General features: G+C 31.4%; 3 protein-coding genes across 9 annotated transcripts in view; 2 read left to right on the top strand and 1 right to left on the bottom strand.

The window, feature by feature from the left end:
• Window positions 1–3140: 3140 nt before the first annotated feature.
• snf (U1 small nuclear ribonucleoprotein A snf) lies at window positions 3141–9733 on the bottom strand. Its single transcript, XM_074119311.1, has 6 exons — window positions 9595–9733; window positions 9401–9493; window positions 9156–9328; window positions 7933–8137; window positions 4746–4848; window positions 3141–4631 (listed from the first exon to the last, which is right to left on the bottom strand). The coding sequence occupies exons 2-6, from the start codon at window positions 9465–9467 to the stop codon at window positions 4472–4474; spliced, it is 708 nt and encodes a 235-aa protein (XP_073975412.1). The 5' UTR covers window positions 9468–9493; window positions 9595–9733; the 3' UTR covers window positions 3141–4471.
• Window positions 9734–9839: 106 nt separating this feature from the next.
• LOC141449658 (otoferlin-like) overlaps window positions 9840–20170 on the top strand; it is a 40927-nt gene continuing 30596 nt past the window's right edge. For 5 of the 7 annotated variants that reach the window (XM_074119289.1, XM_074119286.1, XM_074119290.1 and 2 more), the window contains exons 1-12: window positions 10008–10218; window positions 11022–11084; window positions 11153–11237; window positions 11327–11483; window positions 12223–12379; window positions 12470–12647; window positions 13621–13784; window positions 13857–13998; window positions 14070–14236; window positions 14314–14490; window positions 14581–14688; window positions 14771–14923. In XM_074119289.1, the coding sequence (XP_073975390.1) occupies window positions 10027–10218; window positions 11022–11084; window positions 11153–11237; window positions 11327–11483; window positions 12223–12379; window positions 12470–12647; window positions 13621–13784; window positions 13857–13998; window positions 14070–14236; window positions 14314–14490; window positions 14581–14688; window positions 14771–14923 (1743 nt within the window). In that variant the 5' untranslated portion in view covers window positions 10008–10026. Of the gene's footprint in view, window positions 9980–10007; window positions 10219–11021; window positions 11085–11152; window positions 11238–11326; window positions 11484–12222; window positions 12380–12469; window positions 12648–13620; window positions 13785–13856; window positions 13999–14069; window positions 14237–14313; window positions 14491–14580; window positions 14689–14770; window positions 14924–20170 lie in introns of those variants that run through there. The other 2 variants (XM_074119288.1, XM_074119287.1) reach the window with 2 other exon arrangements.
• On the top strand, window positions 16584–17938 carry Sc2 (trans-2,3-enoyl-CoA reductase Sc2). Its single transcript, XM_074119310.1, has one exon. It carries the CDS (start codon window positions 16671–16673, stop codon window positions 17574–17576), a length of 906 nt encoding a protein of 301 aa, XP_073975411.1. The 5' UTR covers window positions 16584–16670; the 3' UTR covers window positions 17577–17938.

The following is a 20170-nucleotide window of genomic DNA, read 5'->3' as shown; positions in this document are numbered from 1 at the left end:
TCGTTACCTTGATTTCAATAAAAAATGGACACGCCACTTTCATTCTCACCGGGTCTTATGAAGTTCATCTATGAATAGAAATTTGAAGTGGTATCCATTTTGCCACATTTTCAGTAACCCAGTGGGAAAAAAAGTACTTCAACATAAAGGTTTCAACTTTAGCTATTATGAAATTCAATTTTTTTTATTTTTTTTAAAGGGTAATACTAGGCAAAAACAGTATGAATGAATATTTCAATAGCCCCTTTTATTTAAAATCTTAACGCTTATTAAAGCCAGTAAGGAAGCAAATAAAAAAAAAATCTGTCAAATATCACTGTAAAATTTCTTCTTAGGAATGTGGCAACCTACAAGTAAATTGAGATAGAATAGAATTGTCCAGTAGTGTAGCATACACGTGGGTCCAAGTTTCAAATATAAGACCCAATTACTTAAATATTAAAATTTAATCGCTTTATGATTTAAGCTTGACGGGGTGCGCAGAGCACCGCACTTCACTAGCTGTAGGTATGTTAACAACATTATTTTATTTTACTAGAGTGACAACTTTTTATTGGTGCAGAAGTATTTTTAGGATGAGTGTCTCCCTTTGTACGTACGAATTTATTAGAATGAGTGCAAATATTTGGGTGTGTATATTTATCAGGACGCATGTAATTACTTAAGTGAATTACACAGGGGCATTGAGCATTGGAGGCATTAAAGAATTTCATAACTTCAGCTTGAACAAAGATTTTCTTGATAAATTAACGGTACCAATCATCTAATTTTTCATTCCAAAGATGTGAATGATCTTTATTGAATAATTAGTGGTGATGGTAAGTGAAAAAATAAGTTTGCTTGAATATTATTTTGGAATTTTAACGATATGGAAATTTGTTGAAAATGAAAAATTTTATAAAAATACTTATATTTAAAAAAAAGTGCCACAGTACCCGAGCGGTTAGAGGCGAGACCTGCATATACAGGGTGTTCATTTTAAGACGCTCAAATGCATTTCACGCTTAAACCGTTGATCTGAGCAAAAAATGGTAGAGGAAAAATTTGTTGCCCGTCACCTCTAGTCTCAGAATATGTGACTTGATTTTAGATTCCTGCCCGCATACGCGGCTGACGCGCGACCAAAAGTAAGGGTTTGCAGTTGACCCCCATTTTCATATACACAGTTTTAAAGAGTATAAAAAGTTATGAAAGAAACCGGAAACCGCAATTCGATATCTTCAAAATTAAAGGTGCTAGGCCATTTCAAAATCTGGTATTTATTAATCTTATTTCAATTTTTTAACTTGTTATCAAAGAGAAAGAAGACCACGCGATAGGTCAGTTTTATGTATTTTTCATCCCCTTTCTAATAAAAATATTGCCAAGGCAGTAAAGCTAGTATTTTTCTTAATATCGGGAAATAAGTCGTTTTCCGAGGGATTTTTCTAAGAAATCTCTCGGATACAGAGAGTAGTTGATAACCTCCAGGCTAACCTGGCTTGCGAGCCAGAGGAGGCACCTTTGAAGGCACAGTACATGCTTCACAAGTTGAGTAAAGTGCATTGTTTGATAAATTAAGGAATAAGTTTGATCCTTTATATGAAAGATATTGATCACTTAAATATGTGGCAGGAGGTTTCCATTGTTTTTCGTAATTAAATGCATCTCTCCCAAAATTAACAAATAATTATTAAACCTTCTTGTTTGTAACATATGTAAAATTAATTTTTAGTCATTTTATGTATGCTTGAGAACATCTAAAGCTCTTAACATTTGATTTTTCTTAGAAAAAATCTCTCGGAAAACGACTTATTTCCCGATATTAAGAAAAATACTAGCTTTACTGCCTTGGCAATATTTTTATTAGAAAGGGGATGAAAAAATACATAAAAATGACCTATCGCGTGGTCTCCTTTCTCTTTGATAACAAGTTAAAAAATTGAAATAAAATTAATAAATACCAGATTTTGAAATGGCCTAGCACCTTTAATTTTGAAGATATCGAATTGCGGTTTCCGGTTTCTTTCATAACGTTTTAAAAACTGTGTATACGAAAATGGGGGTCAACTGCGAACCCTTACTTTTGGTCGCGCGTCAGCCGCGTATGCGGGCAGGAATCTAAAATCAAGTCACATATTCTGAAACTAGAGTGACGGGCAACAAATGTTTCCTCTACCATTTTTTGCTCAGATCAACGGTTTAAGCATGAAATGCATTTGAGCCGTCTTAAAATGAACACCCTGTATATTGCAGTAAGGGTGGCTCGGTCTAAGCCTTGGATTTTATTCAATGGTTACTAAGTAAATTCAATGGTAAAGTATGTTTACTAAGTCGCATCCTTCTACGACACCTAATTTAGTAGTTGGATGTAAAACCCACCTTGAAGAAAAAATTGGCATGACTTTTATATGTTAAAAAATATGTAAATCTGTGTAAGTGGGTAACATATAACTTTTTATTTTTTTTCCAAAAATCCAAAATAATATTCCACCAATCATAATTATCATTAATAACATTCAAATATTAATGATAATGGTGTTTCAAAGAAAATAAAAACCTAGTAAATCAAATTATATATAAAAGAGGTGGTAGCTAGTTTTAAGTTTACTTTTAGAGAGATCATTAATGAAAGTACATAAATAGATTGGTCCACTTAGCCAATGTATGTAACTGACTTATGGACGAAATAGATGCACAAACTAAAAAAAAAAGGATATTGTTCAATGGCGACAACTGAGTGTCTCAACCTTATGTCTGACTGGTTCTACCAATTTCGTAAGATCAGAATGAGATAATACTACATCTTATACAAAACACATCTTTTAACTGATTGCAATGTCATCATCAAAGTAAGGCAGTCTTTCTGAGTTTTGGAGGAAGGGTTATCGTTATCTACAATCTTCCCAAATCCTAGTTATGGTAATTAACTAGCTCTAGAAGGGACAAGCCCTTTTTCTAGCACACTACCATCTTTAAAACAAAATATTAGTATTATTTTAAATAATTTTATAGTATATAATGATATAACTTAATCTTATAATTTTAGAGTTATATAATCCATAGTATATAATCTTAGAGTTAGATGCTCGCGTAAACGTCTCTGATTACAAATAATTCCTTGGCACAACGGTTTACAAAATATATTTTTCGATGAGATAAACAAATTATATTATGCGTGTGAAGAAAATTACTCTAAACATAGCGCTGCTACCTGAACATTTAGGACAGAAGGCTTTAAACAAAACAATGTAGAAATAATCGTGAATCGCATAAGCCCTAAGATGACCTACTCCTGAGCTTACTCACTCGAAAGCTTGGTTTACAACATAAAAAATTATGACTCAAATTGACAAAATTTCTTCTTCCTTTTGTCTAATTACAATGTCATCATGTTCACTAGTTCTCAGCATTAATCAGCGCCAGCTCTTTGTGTTATTACACTTTAACTCAAAAATATCAGTAACACATACCCATTGTTAAAACTTTTCTAAAAGAATATTCGGAGGCTCCAGGAATATATTTTCAAAGTTACTAGATAGTTAAATGATTTAACAAAGTTCAAGATTAAGAAACCATTGCAAGAAAATTGAAAAACAAAAAATCAGCACTGGAGCACTACCCATATGAGAGGTAATGTTTATCAATCGTTCTGGAAATATATTTTCATTGAACTAAATGAAAATGCAGGAAAAGAGGCAAATTAATTAAGACTTCTTGCACATTTATTAAAAGAGATATTTTGTTCAATTTGTTTTAGAAAAAGTTGATATCACTTTGTATGAATGTAAATACGCATGTAATAGACATTAATATATACATAATACATAAAAATCATTTCTCATTTAAATATCTGAAGTACAAAATACTAGAAGATAATTTGGATAATATAAAACGGAGCCGAATCGAGCCATAGTTTATATAGAATTTTTTGTTGCAAATGATGCCCAGAATCGCCTCCCGAAGTAACGGTAGTCTTATGCTGAACACTCTGTATATATTATATTTTATATATATATATATATATGTATATATAATATACACGTTGCAGGTTAGTCGGTTTATTTAAAGATTATTTTACAGTTGTAAAATGAAAGAAAAACCTTTTCAGTTACTAATTAAATAAATAAATGATAATTAGCTTTAAAATAAATTCAAGTTTTTTATTGAGCTTTATCAATAAAGTAATGCTAAAAGAAAATTATATTTAAAAAAAAAAATACATTTATGAAATCACTCGATCAAAATTAATAGTGGCATACAATAAATAAAAAATCTCACGTCTTGTTTACAGATCAATAATAAAAGTACAGAGCCAATATTCGGAAGAAAATATTGCTACCTAACGACAAAAAAAGTAAGAAAATTTGAAGAAATAGTGTAATTTACAATTTATAGAAATCTATAAAAATAAAAGTAGGTAATCAAACATTATGTATGTTTTCCAGTTATCCACAATACATAAAATTAAAAAAAAAAAAAATTCTTCAATCTACTTCTTTGCAAATGATATTTTCATTGCATGAGTTGGAGTGATTTTAAAACCGTTAAGAGACAATTTGGCTTCGGCAGATTGATGTTCATTCTCAAATTCAACAAAAGCAATATCATGCCGATTTGGAACTAAACGAACTTCTTTGAAACCAGGGAATCTGAAATAATAGTTTGTATTTTAAATAACTACCAAAAAAAAATTATTAAATGTTCTTAATTTTGAATTGAGGCAAAACAGTTATAATTTCAAATTGATAAAATGGGATACTTACTGATTAAACAGCATGGACAACATCATTTCATTTGTCTCATCAGGCAGATTTGTAAGGAATAATATTTGATTAGGAGGCTGTTCTGGTACTGTTGCTCCCATTGCTGAATAAAAAAGAGATTACTTATGGTTTAATTTACTTTTGTTATAGGTACATGTACATAATTGATTTATAGCATAAGTGAAAATAACAAAACTCAATTAAAAAAAATAATAACGAAAATAAACATTAGTATCGAATTGTAATTTGAAAGACTATTTGAGGACAGAAGGCATATGAGGCGCACAGCGCAATAGTGGCCCACCTCACAAAAATGTGAAAACTGAGATAACAACATGTTTGCATTCTCCAAATGCTAATCTATGAGTGTAATATTGGCCCAACCATCCTTCTCAGTCTACTCAACAGACGACATGGAAAGTGCACTGACAAAAATCACAGCATCTGGAAGCCAACTAGAGGATTGCAAAGTTCAAAAAGAACTGCATTTAAGAAATGCTGAGTCCGCCAGAGCTGGAATGAAGGCCGATGCTGAAGTAGCAAACCAGAAAATGATGTTACAGTTATAGCGTTTGATCTAATGAAAACTTTGCCTACACCAGTTCTCTCTGTGGGTGTGTGCTATTATAGAAGACTGCTCTGGACATATTGTCCAGGGATTCACAACCTCAATAACCAGGATGTATGTATGTATGTCTGGGATGAATCGAAGACTTCAAGGGGTCCTCAAGAAATAGGGACTTGCCCCTTGCACTATATAAAGGCAAGCAAACTTATAATGTACACTGATCAATGTGGAGGCCAGAATACGAGAAACAATAAAATGTAGAAACAATAAAATGGCTGCTATTTGCAACTATATAGTAGTATCAAATGAGTTTACAGTGAAAGAAATTCACCATAAATTTCTCTTATCTGGGCACTCGTACCTTGTGTGTGACCAAGACTTTGGCTTAATTGAGCAACAAAAACAATACCACAAAAACATTTTCATACCAGACGACTGAGTAGTTGTTATTAAGAATGCGAGGAAGAAAAATCCATTCAAGATCATTAAAATGACTCTGCAAACTTCAAGTCATCAAAGCGTTTGGAAGACAACATCACAAATAGGAAAGTAAATTCTGAAAAGTATAAAGTTGTGACGTTGCGTCAAGTAATAGCGGGGGGGAACTACGAGCTCGAAGGGCTGTAAGGTGCTGCGGCCACCGGGGACGGAAAAGAAATTAACAAAGAGGCAGTGAGAGAGAGGGGAGCCGAACGCAGCAGTATTGGAGAGAGAGCGCCTGGTGACGAGTGAGATAAAGAACTTAGACCGAGCGACCTACTTTTTACTGCCCGACCCGCCTCTGTGGTTCTAACGAAAAACGGTACTGAAGCCTGAGCAACCGAGCTACGACCCCGGAGACCCATCGGCGGAAGCAGGTGGCCGTACCGCACCGCCCCCAGGTACTCTTGTGAGATAAAGTTCCCCCCTAACCTAGCAGGAGCTGTCGGGAGTGACTAACAAGCTTGAGTTAATTCGTAACCCGAATGGGAAGACAATTAGTTACTATTATTTTGTATGTTTTAAGAAGTATTTTTAGTTATTGTTTATCATAAGACCATTAGGTGAAGGATCCTTCTGTTGCGTATTTCTTTTGTATTTTTTTCTTTTTTTGTTTGGTCAATATAATTATTTACGTTAAATGCCTAGTCATTGTTAACCTGTTTTTTTTATTGTGCTTACGATCTGGTTCCTTGCTGGTCCACGCTACTATCTGTGGTGTTACAAAGTAGAATGGCTCAACATGCAGTGGATTCATTTTTCAAGCATAAAACCTTATGTGATGTTTTATAAATACTCAAACAATGAGTCAGTGGAATTTAGTAATGTTAATTTTGAAAAAGAATATCACTAACTGAAAAGAAGTGCAGTAACAGAAGACACTGGTTTATTACTGGGAAGTTCTGATGAAGAAGAAGGAAGTGGATAGGATGTGAAAAGTATTCATAAAGAATATAACGTATTATCTTCTTAAGAATCATATTACCGGATTTATAGCATATAAGCCTATCCCACATATTTTCCCAAATCAACTGAAATCTGATATTGCATTAGTAGCCCTACCCACATGTACTAGCAAGAATTGTTTGTTTTAATGTACCAATTTAATGCATGAGTGAAAATTAGGTACTACACTGCAATGAATGATAAAGTTTTGGAATTTACTTGAAAAATCACTGCCATAAATAAGTACAGATTTTCATCAAACATTCATACGTACTTTCCCCAATAAGTATTTCAGTGGGGTTGGGCCACTATTGCGCTGAGCGCCTCACATAAAGCCAGTGTGAGATTGAAGAGTGTTCAGTCTGAAACGCCATCTTTTGGGATAGCGAGGGCTCTGTACCAAGCAGACTAACATTTATGGAGGAGATGTAATTCCGAGAGACAAGTTTATAAACTCTTTGGGCGGAATTAAAAATTGTACTGCAATGATTCTAGTAAGTTTAAAGCGAATTAGTAGTAAGATTGGATATAAAAAGGTGGTTTTCCATCGGGTAGGAGACAGCCCCAACCTGTATTCTGGTCCTATGCCTAAGGGCACCAGTCTCGAATCAAAAAATACGAAAAATACTCTCGACTGTCGAAATTCCAGAACTTCGTGTGACATAGATTCTAACTCTGTGTCAGATTGCAGCGTTCTTCTAGATATTTAAAATGTTATTCACTATACTTTTTAACTAAAAGAAAATAACTTTGATGGGCTGAAAATTATTTTCGAAATGTCCGAAAATCAGAATTTGAGCTCTTAAAAAAATAATAATGACAGAGAGTATGGGTTTTTGAAAAATTAAGACGTCAACTCCCACGGATTTCAAATTGATGGAAAGGAGTAAAAGCGGACACAAAATTTTCCTAACACACTCATTCAAAGTTGCGTGAAATTTTCTTAATTTCTTCACTTCCAACAGCAGAAAGAAGTTCTGGGATTTCTGTCTACTTGATCAACTCTGGCTTCCACAAGTACCTTTGTACTTTTTACGAAGTCTTAGAGAGTAAAGATTATATCAAGGTCATTACCTTGAAGATCTAAGATCAACTACTCCTTAGATCCGAAGGTTATTAATTATTATTGCGAGCCTTAGGTGGTGGACGAAGGTAAGAAATCCTCTAACTTATCTAAAAAATATGTTTCCTTACTTGGATGCATTGATGGATTTCTGTTGGTCATTGCATTTTGTTGCTGCATATTTCTGGCCTGTTCTTTCGCTGCTTTTCTCTTAGCTTTTTTAGATTCTACAGGTTCATCAGAAGGATTTGGCCTTCTAGTTTTTTTAGGCCTCTCTTGAAATGTTCCTTTTAATTTCGCTATTACATCGGAATCAGTCTTGCTGTAGGCTATTTTCTGTGGACAAAAGAATATCCGTTAATAACCAATTTACAGAATTCAGAACCGTATGAAATTATCAAAGGAATTTAGAGGGCGAGTTAATCTCCAAATCATTGTGCTTGAGGCAATGCCACACACACCATTTACAAACTGATCTCATGCTAGTGTGGCGGCTTGCAAATTGTGCTGTATTCCTTAGGTTTAGGTTTTGTGTATCGCATTGCAAACAGGTTTAATTCATTATTTTTCCATTAGATTTCAGATTTAATTAAATTTTGGACTAAAGCTGTAGTTTAGATTATATTTTTTCTTTTAAACTTTGAAGTTAAATAAAATCTACAGTTCAGACAATTTTTTGATCCCAAAAGCAAGAATCTCAGCTCAAACTTTAATTGAAATGTATGAGTTCTCTTCCATTTACTCTTCAAGTTACTCGTAAATATTAAGCTAAAAGTTTCTACATATAAAGTAAGAAGATAAAAAGTCTGGGTATTTTGTCTTCTTTGTTTAAAATTACTGCCAAAAATCAATGACGTGGAGATCTAAAATGGCTTTCACCGCCAGAGGTACTCCTGAAAAAGCCAACGCCAAAGAGGTAAGGGGAATATCAGATAATCGAGTGGGATTCCTTAGCCTGCCAGAAAGACGACTTGTCTAGAAAAAGCAACTCTGCTTCACACTCTCAAAATAAAAAATATGGACGGAACTACTATTTTCGAAACGGATTGCTGCTTAGAATGTACAAGGTTTAAGTACAAAAAGGTTTGAGGCAAAGTTGAAAGGAAAAGGAAGTGAAAGATATACTTAACACACAATATTTTCAGAGACGTTGATAAAGCGAAAGAGCAAAAGCAGATGTGGAAACATGATATGCGAAACTTTATAAATGTATAAAAAAGGGATTATCAAATAAGAAGTAAGCACTGTTGGGCAAGAACGTGGTTAGTAAAATAAAATGAGAAAAATACCATCATAGATATAGATATATCAAAATAGATAACATCATAATAAATAAGATAAATGTAAAAATTACCATAGGTTTTTCATAAAAAGGAAATCCTTGCATCGAACGAAGAGCATTTGTTGCACTTGCAATTTCCTTGAATATAACAAATGCTTGACCCCTCATTTTCAATGTTTTCAGTGCTACTATGTCTAATATCTGACCAAACTGCGAAAATATTGCGTACAGAGACTTTTTCAATTCTAAAAGAAATTAATATACAGTAAGCGATATAAACAAACAAAAACAAATATGAATGTTTTAAAAAATTATACCTTCTTTTTTAATCTTTTCATTTAGGTTGTTTATGTATATCGTGTGATTCGGTCTTATATCCATCATTATAATAAAGAAAAATCCATATAATTCTAAAAGAAGACAAATAAAATTATAAATGGCAAACGATTAATGCACAGATTTACTTCGTCTTGTCAGTAGTCAGGTTATACACTTAACCTTAACCGCTTACCGGCAAAAACACGACAAAGTTTGTTAGTGATTAAATTAAGTTATTCAACTAAAAATAATATTTATAAGCGTAGATAAATAAATATGTTAGGAATATTATTTTTTTCTATAATACATTAAATTAACATTCAGCTCTTGCTCATTTATTCACTTTTAAGTATTGTACTTAGGGTTTTGATAGAATAAATGCAGACATTATAGCGCTAAATTCAAATATAATTCTCAAGCACGTGCTTCTAATAAACAAAATTATTTTAGAACAGTAATTAAGAAACTATTCACTTAACAAAAAACACAATAGTGTATAAAGTAAAATTTCGTGAAATGATTAACAACGCGTTTCTATGGATAGTGATATAGATATGTTGAAAATCCATCCATTGATTGTACGTTTAATAGTCAGATATTTAATAGTAAAAATATAAAACTTGAAATGAACCAGTCAATTGAAGAATTTTTCGAAAAAGAAGAGCTAAATGCTTATTTTTATAACATTGCAGTGAATATTATTGAAGCCAGCAATTTAGCGATTGAAAACATGGTATCAAGAGTTTCTGTTCAACTTGGTCAAGAAAAAAGATATACTAAAGTTAAAGACAGTTCCGAGCGACCTTATTACAATGAGGTATTTTGTTTTATTTATGAAACCACTTAATAAATCAGAAAATGCATTTTTTAAGTCGATTAATTTTTAATAAATAAATTAACAAACTTTAGAAAAATGGGAACTGCTTACAAAAAAGATATACTATGAATAATTAATGGAGGTAATTAATTCGCTCTTCTAATTTTCTTCAAAATTGTATATTACATAACTTATTTATTCATTCGCCTTAAGATTGACAGGTAGTAGAATCTTACAGTAATTTCAATATACCCCTTACACGGGAAATTACACAATGTTAACTTACTCCTAAACTGTCAAAAAATATTTTTTTTGGAAAATTCTTTCGTGCAAAAGACAAAGACCAATTTTCCCTTAATAGTTCGTGAGGTCGCGAAAAGCGGGTAGTTCAAATGTACTTGAAGTAAAAAAAAAAAAAAAAATTGATTTAAGAGAAAATGTTAAGAAAGTATCTGTTTGTCAAATTTTGACAAAAACTGGATGCATTCTAAGAATTTTTATTTCATTTTTTGAAGATGCCAGTCCACTCATTTGGACCCTCATTTACAACGTTAAATGTTTAAGCTTTCGCAAGTCTTGTTTTGCAAATCTTGTTCAGCATCAACATGTAATCTGTATAAATATTGAGGGATCTCAAACGCCTTCAATTCAAGTGACAATTCAATTATGAAAATGTTAAAGAACGAAATACTTTCTCCTACAGCACCAGCATGGAGTAGGCATAAGTTTCATTAGTTGTTCTTCCTTTTTTCCAGTAAAAAATAATTAAATAACTAATTTTATATTTTCAACATTTTCCATAGTATTTTGTGTTTGATTTTCACGGAACCTTATTCGAATTGCTAGAACTACTCCTCATAATCACGGTAATTATATTTCTTTATTTAATTTTTTTAAAAAAAAAGTTATAAATAATTCGATTAATATTGGACAGCTTTTCCAACCAAAACATGGTCTGAAAAAGAAGAAAATTTTAGGAAGTGCTCGATTTGATCTTGCAACAATTTGGATTCAGCCAGGTATTTAAAGAAAAAAAATAAACAATTTTTTAAAATTTAAAAAGTAGGAAAGACAATGCACTTATCTGTTGTTTTAAATTATTTGGAAGACCATCATATTTTTCAAAAATGGATCGTACTCACAGATCCAGATGATCCAACTGGTAAAATTAAAGGATATTTAAAATGTGACATTGGAATTATAGCACCTGAAGAATCATTTAGAACCCCTTTAAGGCCCAGACTAAAAAAAGAGATAGTTGAAAGGTAAGTTTCTGGATTTGCTGATTAAAGCTACTTTTTTTGTTTATTTAGAAATTAAATTAGTTATTTTAGTTATTTAATTATTTCCTATAAAAGATTACATAAAGCTTTTTGTATCAAAGTGGTTTGCTTAAACAAAAATAACAATATTAATGATAAAATTAGAAATTAGAAAATTATCAAAGCATTACATACTTCTGCAAAATAACGCATATTAACAAAATAACATTAAATACAGTGCAAATATTTTCATTTTTTCATACAAATTTTAATAACATTCTATAAGTAACAGTAGAAATGTTAAAAATATTATAATTCATTACAGTACTCAAAACATGAGAGGGAAGATTGAGTCAACTTTAAAAAATAAGTTGACAAGTTAAAACAAGTAAAAAAAATAAAATAAAAAGGGGGAAATAATAATGAAAATAAAAACAATGATTGGAAAGTGTTTACACCTGAAACCTAAATTTGGATTGTATGAAAACTAAGTACCTACAAGAATATTTTTCTTTTCTCTACTCTAAGAATGTTTGTTGATTACCTAAACGCCAGGAACATGGCAGAGGGAAAAAAAATTACGATCTCGTAGTTCTGCAAACGTAATATACAATATTAGCAATTTGAGATGCTTTTGATCATGACTCCCATTCAAAGCTAAAAGTTTTCTATTTATTTCTATATTTATTAAAGTCTTCTTTATTGAACTCAGCAGACATAAATATAATGTACAATATTGCAGGCAATATTTTATTCCTGAACACCAAGGAGGTGGAAAATTGAGTGCCCGATATATTGTTCGTATTCATTCTGGCATGGGATTATTCACTGAACATATTACATTGAAGGAAAAAAAGAAGCTGAAAAAATTTGTCCGTGTATATTTTGCTGGTTTATCGGTATCTAATATTTACTAACTAAAACAATCTTGGGTAAATAATTCAATTGGCAATCAGAAAAATACAAAAATTGTCTACTGATTGTTTTAGGCAAATACATCACCCAGAAGTGGTGCTACCAGTACTCCTGTATGGAATGAAGAAATAGTTTTTACAGAGAAATTTCCTCCTCTTTACAATCGCCTTAGAATTGAGCTACATTTATCAAAGCATTTTTATTGTTCACTATACATAAATTTATCAGACATTTCAGATCCCACAGTCAGAGGTATATGAAATAGAAATTTAATTGTTTAGGAACTAGAAAATTCTAAAGGGGGGAAAAAAGTACTTTTTCTCCAGACATTTTCATATATATATATTCTTCGTCTCAATAAGAACTTGTTTCACCTTTGATAGAAGAATGTTCGGCATTTCTACTACCACAAGCTTGACTCTAAGGGTGATTATTTTCATAAAACATATTATATTCTAATTTATAAAATAATTTATTACTTATATTTTTTGACATTGTAAAGGTACAAATATCATGGAACCATTTTGGAGAAAGCCTTAATGATGAACCCTCTTAAACCTTCTTTCTCGTAAATCCATTTCGATGAACCATACACATTCGCCATTATTCTACTCTCTTTTCACACCTATTTCTGCGCCTCTATTTAGAGTATAGTGCTGTGGAAGACCGCTAAAATCGGATGAACCTTAAATAATAAAAATAGGATGTTTATCAAAAAAATGAACAGCACTTTGATGACTAGAGGAAACATTAAAAATACAAATCAGTTAGCCGCTTATTTATCGGAAAGTCAATCAGAAATAGCAAATGAATAGTTGTTTTAAATGATTGATGGCCGTGGGAGGTTTGAAGAGAGAAACATTTTAGTAGAGGTTGTTCAGTTAGAGAAAGAAATACGAGCGTTATGGATGTAGGATAAAAATATGGAAAAGTAATAAACTGAAATGAAATGAAAGGGTAGTAATTTGAAAGGCAGACCTTTCCTAAAGTGTACTTTGTTAGAAATAGACCGATCGTTGCTATGTTATCCAAGAAATAGACCAGTGGTAGCTACGTTATCCAAAGCCCCTCAGGCCTCTTGCTTTCATTCTCCTTTCAAACTAGATTGAGCATTTTTTTTTTTAATGATTAGCATGAATTACATTTGCATGAATTGGTTATCGTACTTGTACTCATTAAGCTTCAGTATAAACTTTCGGCTCTAAGAAATGGTATTACATTTCAGGTTTTCTACCAACTTTTGGTCCTGCTCATTTAAACTTTTACGAACCACCTTACAATTACGTCGGATCAATTTTAATCTCTATAGAAACAAAAACAGCATTAGCACTTCACGAGAAAGACAAATTATTAGGGGTAAAGAGAATGAAAACTCCAGAAATATTAGAAGCAAGTAAAACCTAATTAGTTGAATGACTAAAACCTTAATTCAGTTAGTTCTGATTAATTTTGTTCTGATAGAATATGTATTGGAGACTAGAAGAATTTGTAGTTTATGGCATAATTTACGATATTTCAATGCTTGAAAAAAGAAGTACAAATAATAGATTTTTAAATTGTGAACTTTCTTTTGGTGAGGATGTAACGAATTCAATAAACAAAGGTATTTTTATTAATGATATATATTTCATTATTAGACAATAATAAATATTAAATAGTCATTTCAATTTTTAGAAAGTTCAAGCTTTAATTCAGATCTGAGAGTTGTCTCAATGGATAATCAATACAACGCTGTAGAAATCTCAAGTTCAAAGAAAGTTCTATTCGTAAAGAAGAAGCTTCCAGATAATAGAAACAGATTGTTTTTATCTAACAAATTACATTGCATTTATAGACAATTTGTAATTTTGTTGTTTTTATGACTCCTTTTTTCACTATCAGTCATTTCGAATTTACTTCCACAATTTTTTGTTTGTAGAGAAGGAACTTGGTTAACGCCCATTCAAAATCTGAAAAATCACCGTCACAAGCAGATTTCTTATTGCATAAAGCTTTTTCAATATTTAAAAAAGAAAGTACTGAATTTATAAAAACCTCATATCCTGGTCCAACGATATTAGATAAAGAGAGAATAAGAATGATACAGACGATATTAGTATGTCATGTACTTTGTATATATAAATACATATATACAAAAACTTCTTTAATACATATATTATATATATAAAAAAAATTCTGCTTGCAGAGAGATTCTATAGACACCATTGATGCTCTTCATGAAACTATGCCCTTTCATTGTAAATTTATAAAAGCTATTAAGATTTTTAAAAATCTCGAGAGCGTAATTGAAGATGTAAGTATTTTTGGAAACCCGTTTAAAACTAATACTACTTTTGTTTGAATCCCTTTATTTATGAATAAAATTGTATTTTTAGCCTCAAGATTCGTTTCCTTATATTATTATTGTCCTTAGACATCTAAATAAAGCTTTATCTTATATAAGAATCCCAGCAAGAGATGTTCTTTTTTCACCAGATCCTGAGGAAAAAGGAGTGCATTGTGGAATAATTCAACATTTATTTTTCAATGTAATTATTTTTTTATACATATATATTCTTTTGCAAACAAATTTTAATTTATCGTAATTAGAAAGGATATTTCATATTTGTTTGAAAGTAAATCTTATGTATTATTATTTTTTTAATAATTCAAGGAACTAAGATTTTAGAAAAGTTTGGTGTTTGATCGTAGTAAAAAAAAATCATGATTTCTTATTTTTTTGTATTTTACCCTACCTTTTTAATTTGTTTAATTTGGTTTAAAGTCATTAATAATTTTACAACAACAAAAAGCATTTTCGGCTCGGTAAATTACTGTCAGCCTAGTGTTGCTGGTGTATTTACATATCTGACAAAATAGTAGTAGGCAAAGTTCAAATAAAACTTACATCTCTCCTAATTTGCAATAAATATTTATTTATCTGTTATATCCAGCTATCAGAAAGAAATCCGTTACTCATAAGCGGCAATTTGAAATAAAATAAATAGATAAACGCTTCCATCCCTCCACTATTTAACAGAATTGTAACTTCAGAAAGAGTAAAGTTCTTTTTCCCTAGCCTCTTAACTCTATATTCAGTCAGGACTGGATCAAGACAAATTGAAAGAAAAAAAATCTTCGCATTAAGTACTACTATGTAAGGTGTGAAAAAAAATGTATATCCTTTATTTACATATAAAAGAATGCTTATATTAATAAAAATAAAAATTCTATGGGCTATAGTTACAGTATTTGTATTTTATTCTCATCTGTTAATTTTCTACTTTACTTCTCTTAAAAAAACACAAACATAAAGTTAGTACAATTTCGCATATTTATTAGTTAGAGAAAAATTATTACAAATAATGAGAAATCAAATTCGTTCAAATAAAGACCAGCATGCAGAAAAATGGTCTACTTTCTACTAATAAAACGTTAGTCAAAGAAAGAGCGAAAGAAAAGAATTTTTAAAAGTTTATATAGTGGTGCAAATTAGTTCAGTGAGTGAGAAAAGTCTGTAATAAGGTAGATATGTTAGCTGAAAGAAATTTCAGTGTTTGAAAGTAGTGGTCGAAAATGGTTATGAAGTGTAAGTGCCTATTCTGCCCTAGAAGGGGCTTCGATCGTCTAAATGGCTTTCCAGGCTTGTGAAGAAATGCTGTAGCCAACTTAAGCTAATAATGAACTTTTTTGTCTGTGGCCTGAGAGTTTCATCCTCTAACCATTACGACTATTTGCCTTATTCTAGCTCTTTGTTGGGGGAGCTACTGAGCTTTTCTTTTACTGTAAATACGAGTTGAGGTCCTTTTAGTTCTAAACCAAAATCTCTCGTGAACAAAATTTTTGGGTACGCCTCTTTTAAGAGTTAATACCTGATAAAAAAAAACCTGAACTAAAAAAGTTTAACATAAATAAAAAGTTTAATTTGAATGAAAAATGCTGTATTAGAGCACTGCAATATTCTTTTATAAGCAATGGTTGTAATCTTTGTAAAAATGTTAAAAAAGTGTACGGGGGGGAGAGAAATTAAGATTTTTATCTATTTATTTATTTTCCATAATTTTAACTTGGGTTTTTTGATTAATATAAATGTTTAACAATCACTTTTTTTATTATTTAGCAAATAAATTTGTGATATTTTAGTGAGATTAATTTGAATGCAAGTTATGGCTGCATTGCTTAGAATGATTCTAGAGTTTAGGAGGTACATCTAAGGTTATATTAAGTAACTTAGTGCAGTGAAAAGACTAGCAATTGTCCGTGAGTAAATACTGAGTGCTTCATACTTTATTCAACATGCAAATTGAAATTATTAACTGTTCGGGTTCTAATTCTCTGTGTACAATTGATATTACGCCTTCTTCAACAATCAGTGATGTTAAAGCTTATATTCATAAAAAAAGGGGCAAACTCTATCCAGAGAGACAGGCTATAAGGTTAGAAACCAAAGGTAAAAACTTAAAAGATGAAGAAACATTGCAAAATTTGGGCCTCAAGAATGGTTCGAGGTTGTATCTAAAAGATTTAGGACCACAAATAGGATGGTCAACAGTTTTCCTTGCTGAGTATGCTGGCCCATTGGTAATATATCTTTATGTTTATCGAAGACCATGGATATTTTATGGTGTTGCGGGATCCACTGCAGAAGTAAGTACTACAGCTCACATAGCAGCGGCTTGTTGGACATTCCACTACGCTAAAAGGCTTTTGGAAACTATATTTGTTCATCGTTTCTCTCATTCCACCATGCCACTCTTTAATTTATTCAAGAATTGCTCCTACTATTGGATTTTCACAGCCTATGTGGCTTATCATGTTAACCATCCTTTATTCACGTCACCTAACACTCTGCAAGTTTATGGTGGGCTAATTGGATTCTTGTTGAGTGAAGTTGGAAATTTAAGTATACATGTTGCCCTAAGAAATCTTCGCCCTCCTGGAACCAAGAGACGTTGTATTCCAATGCCAGACGGCAATCCATTCACGTTTTTGTTTAATTATGTATCTTGTCCTAACTATACATATGAATTCATGTCGTGGATGTCATTTACTATTATGACTCAGTGTCTCCCTGCAGGTTTATTTGCTTTAGCAGGATTGTATCAAATGTCTGTTTGGGCTTTAGGTAAACATCGAAATTATTTGAAAGAATTTACCTCATATCCAAAAGGAAGGAGAGCTATTATTCCATTTATTCTCTAAATTTCACGTCAATATCACCATATTTTTTGTATCAATTTTTGTATGTGCGTATTTTATGCAACTATGGGAAATTAGGGAATTAGATGAACTGTAAATCTAGAAGTAAAATTTTTGTATTTTATTGTAAAAAAACATTTATAGTTAAGGATATATGTGTGAAATTTACAAGAAAGGATAAAGACTGTTGACAAAGTAGTTATTTATTAGAAGATTTCACGTTTATGTTCGCAGTTTTACTTATGATTGCCTTTCCTTAAGAGGTCTATCACCCTAAAGTAATATAATTGAATAAGTTTTTTCTGTATTTCTAAAAAATTCATTGTGTACCTAAAAATTATTTGAGTAAATATTGTAAATGCTTATTTCTTCTTAATTTCCTTTAAGATGTCTGCTAAACTTAAAAAAATAAATAAATAAAAGTAATAATTGAAGAATTATTATTGCGGTACATAAATTCCTGGGTATATTGTATATAATTGAAATTTAAAATTCTATTTGAAGTTAATGAATAATGCATATAGATATATATTTTTCTTGAGAATAATTAGTTTGTGTTTTCAAAAGTGCCTAATCATTCTAGCTTAGTCATTGTCGAATATTATTACTGATTATAAAAATCTGTAAAATGTTGATTGCCACTAAGTAAAGTAGAAAGCATGTTTTACTGTGCAAGCTTTCTCACTATAAGCCATAAAAAAAAAAAAATTAATTTCGTTTCTTAGATTAAAGGGGTGCATCAATCAATTAGTAAGTATAGTAGTAACGTTCGGTTTAGGAGTTATAATGAAACACGACAGAAAAAAGGATTAATTTTTCAGACTTGAGATTGAAAGATTACTTGAGTTTGCGTTACTGACAATCGTGGATAACAATAAGGGGATGGAATTTACTCAGTGATTACCATTTGCTGGATTCCAACGCGTAATTCACGGGCTCTAATCTATTTACCAGCCCTTAGATTTTCTCTTCTATGAACTTCTTGCAGCTCACAGTTCAGTGATGGATAGTGTGGTCTGTAACGAAAAAACATTTTTCGGTGACCGGCTCTTCAAATGTTGATGTTCCTCCAATTGTTTTAAGGAATTTTCAGAATTTTTTCATTAAATCAATGAAAAAACTCTACACTGAGGCTGTTACCGCCCAACTTCAAATCTTAATAAATTAGTAAAATCGTGAAATAATAAAGGCTTGACAATATTTTATTTGTTATAGATGTAATATCCAATATTTTTAAAAGTAGTAAAATATTTTCGATTTAGAACGATTTATTTTCTTTTTAAATTATTTCATAGGCGAAGATAGGATCAGTATTTGTAATTGTAGATTGAAATATCGTCAGTCTACAGCGGCATAAGTCTTGTGATCAGCGTCAGCAAACTAGACAAAAATCATTACAATTTTTCTCACACGTGAAGTGAAAAGAGTTTCCAGAAATCTGACCTCTTAGCTGATCCGATAAGGGCATTCATTTACCAGGTAATCCCGCTCTTTTGTACGGGAAATTTACTCCGACATCTTTCTTTGTTATTTCATTTGTTATCGATAATACTTCACGTTTACTTTTCGAAACAATTACAATTGATTTCTTACCATTAATTGAACAATAAGGGGGTTCGCTATCCAAATAAGCTAGCGTAGCGTCCACCATTTTTGTCAATATGAATAGTTCATCCTCGCCGCAATAAGCGTGTTAATAAAATAGTATTGGAGCACAAAAACTGCAACCTTCATCTAAGACATTGAATTAGTATCTTCAAAATTTGTTTTTATGATGCATTTTTGGAACAAGATGTTGTTTAAAGGGGTTCAATGACCTTATTTTCCTGAAGTTCTCGGAAAGAGCACGTACATAGGTAGGAAGGATCGTGGTTCGGGGACCTTAAGATTGATAACCTGTGAAAAATAAAAATGGAAAATCTGAACGAATGCAATAATGCAACTAGATTCTGTATCAAGACTTGGTTTCACTTTCAATAACCAGTATGAGACAGGTTTTTTCTTAATTTATTTTTCTTAATAAATCTCAATTTCTTGAATCTTAATTTAAAACAAAAGAATTGCAGGTGTAATAATAGTAATAATTAAATATGTGGTGTGAATAATCACACGGCAATTACAATACACAAGGTGCTAACTTATACTTTTCTTTAAACTTCATTTTAGAAACCTATTTAATTCATGTTAACATTATACCGTTTATAAAATTGTACAATATACTGAATTGTCACCTTTTAGGTGACAAATTAAAGAAAAATTACTAGATCTGTGTATACGTAACGCATGTACATATGTTTAGAGAAAACTAAGAAACTACTAAGGAGAAATCTCAAAAAATGTCCTTTCATTTAAGATAGAATGAGTGGTGTTAATACAGTTGTGCTCCTCGTAAGCCTCAATCGAATATAAATTTTCAGCTCCCTGCAATTTTGTCCCTGTGTTATTCTGCACTGCGACCTTTAATTAAATTTATTATGCTCCTAACTACTTATTTCCCCATGAAACCCTACAGCTCTGCCGGTTCAAGGAGAGCTAGCTGCAGGAGTATCTGCCTCCTGGAGCTAACTTACCTCTCCCTCACATTCTTATTCCTAGAT

This window comes from Rhodnius prolixus, unplaced genomic scaffold (genome assembly GCF_049639745.1).
Source record: "Rhodnius prolixus isolate KJV_2025 unplaced genomic scaffold, Rpr scaffold_2, whole genome shotgun sequence".
NCBI classification, from domain to species: domain Eukaryota; kingdom Metazoa; phylum Arthropoda; class Insecta; order Hemiptera; family Reduviidae; genus Rhodnius; species Rhodnius prolixus.
The sequence above is the reverse complement of the archived record's forward strand: the minus strand, read 5'-3'. Positions and strand labels throughout refer to the sequence as shown.

Bases quoted from the DNA above. Each gene is read 5' to 3' on its own strand.
- snf (XM_074119311.1), bottom strand. From the start codon at position 9,467: ATGATGGATATAAGACCGAATCACACGATATACATAAACAACCTAAAT. The intron at 9,329-9,400 runs GTATAATTTTTT...AATTTCTTTTAG, and splicing joins TGAAAAGATTAAAAAAGAAG to AATTGAAAAAGTCTCTGTAC. The intron at 4,849-7,932 runs GTAAGGAAACAT...TTTTTTATTCAG, and splicing joins AAATCCATCAATGCATCCAA to CAATGGGAGCAACAGTACCA.
- Sc2 (XM_074119310.1), top strand. From the start codon at position 16,671: ATGCAAATTGAAATTATTAACTGTTCGGGTTCTAATTCTCTGTGTACA.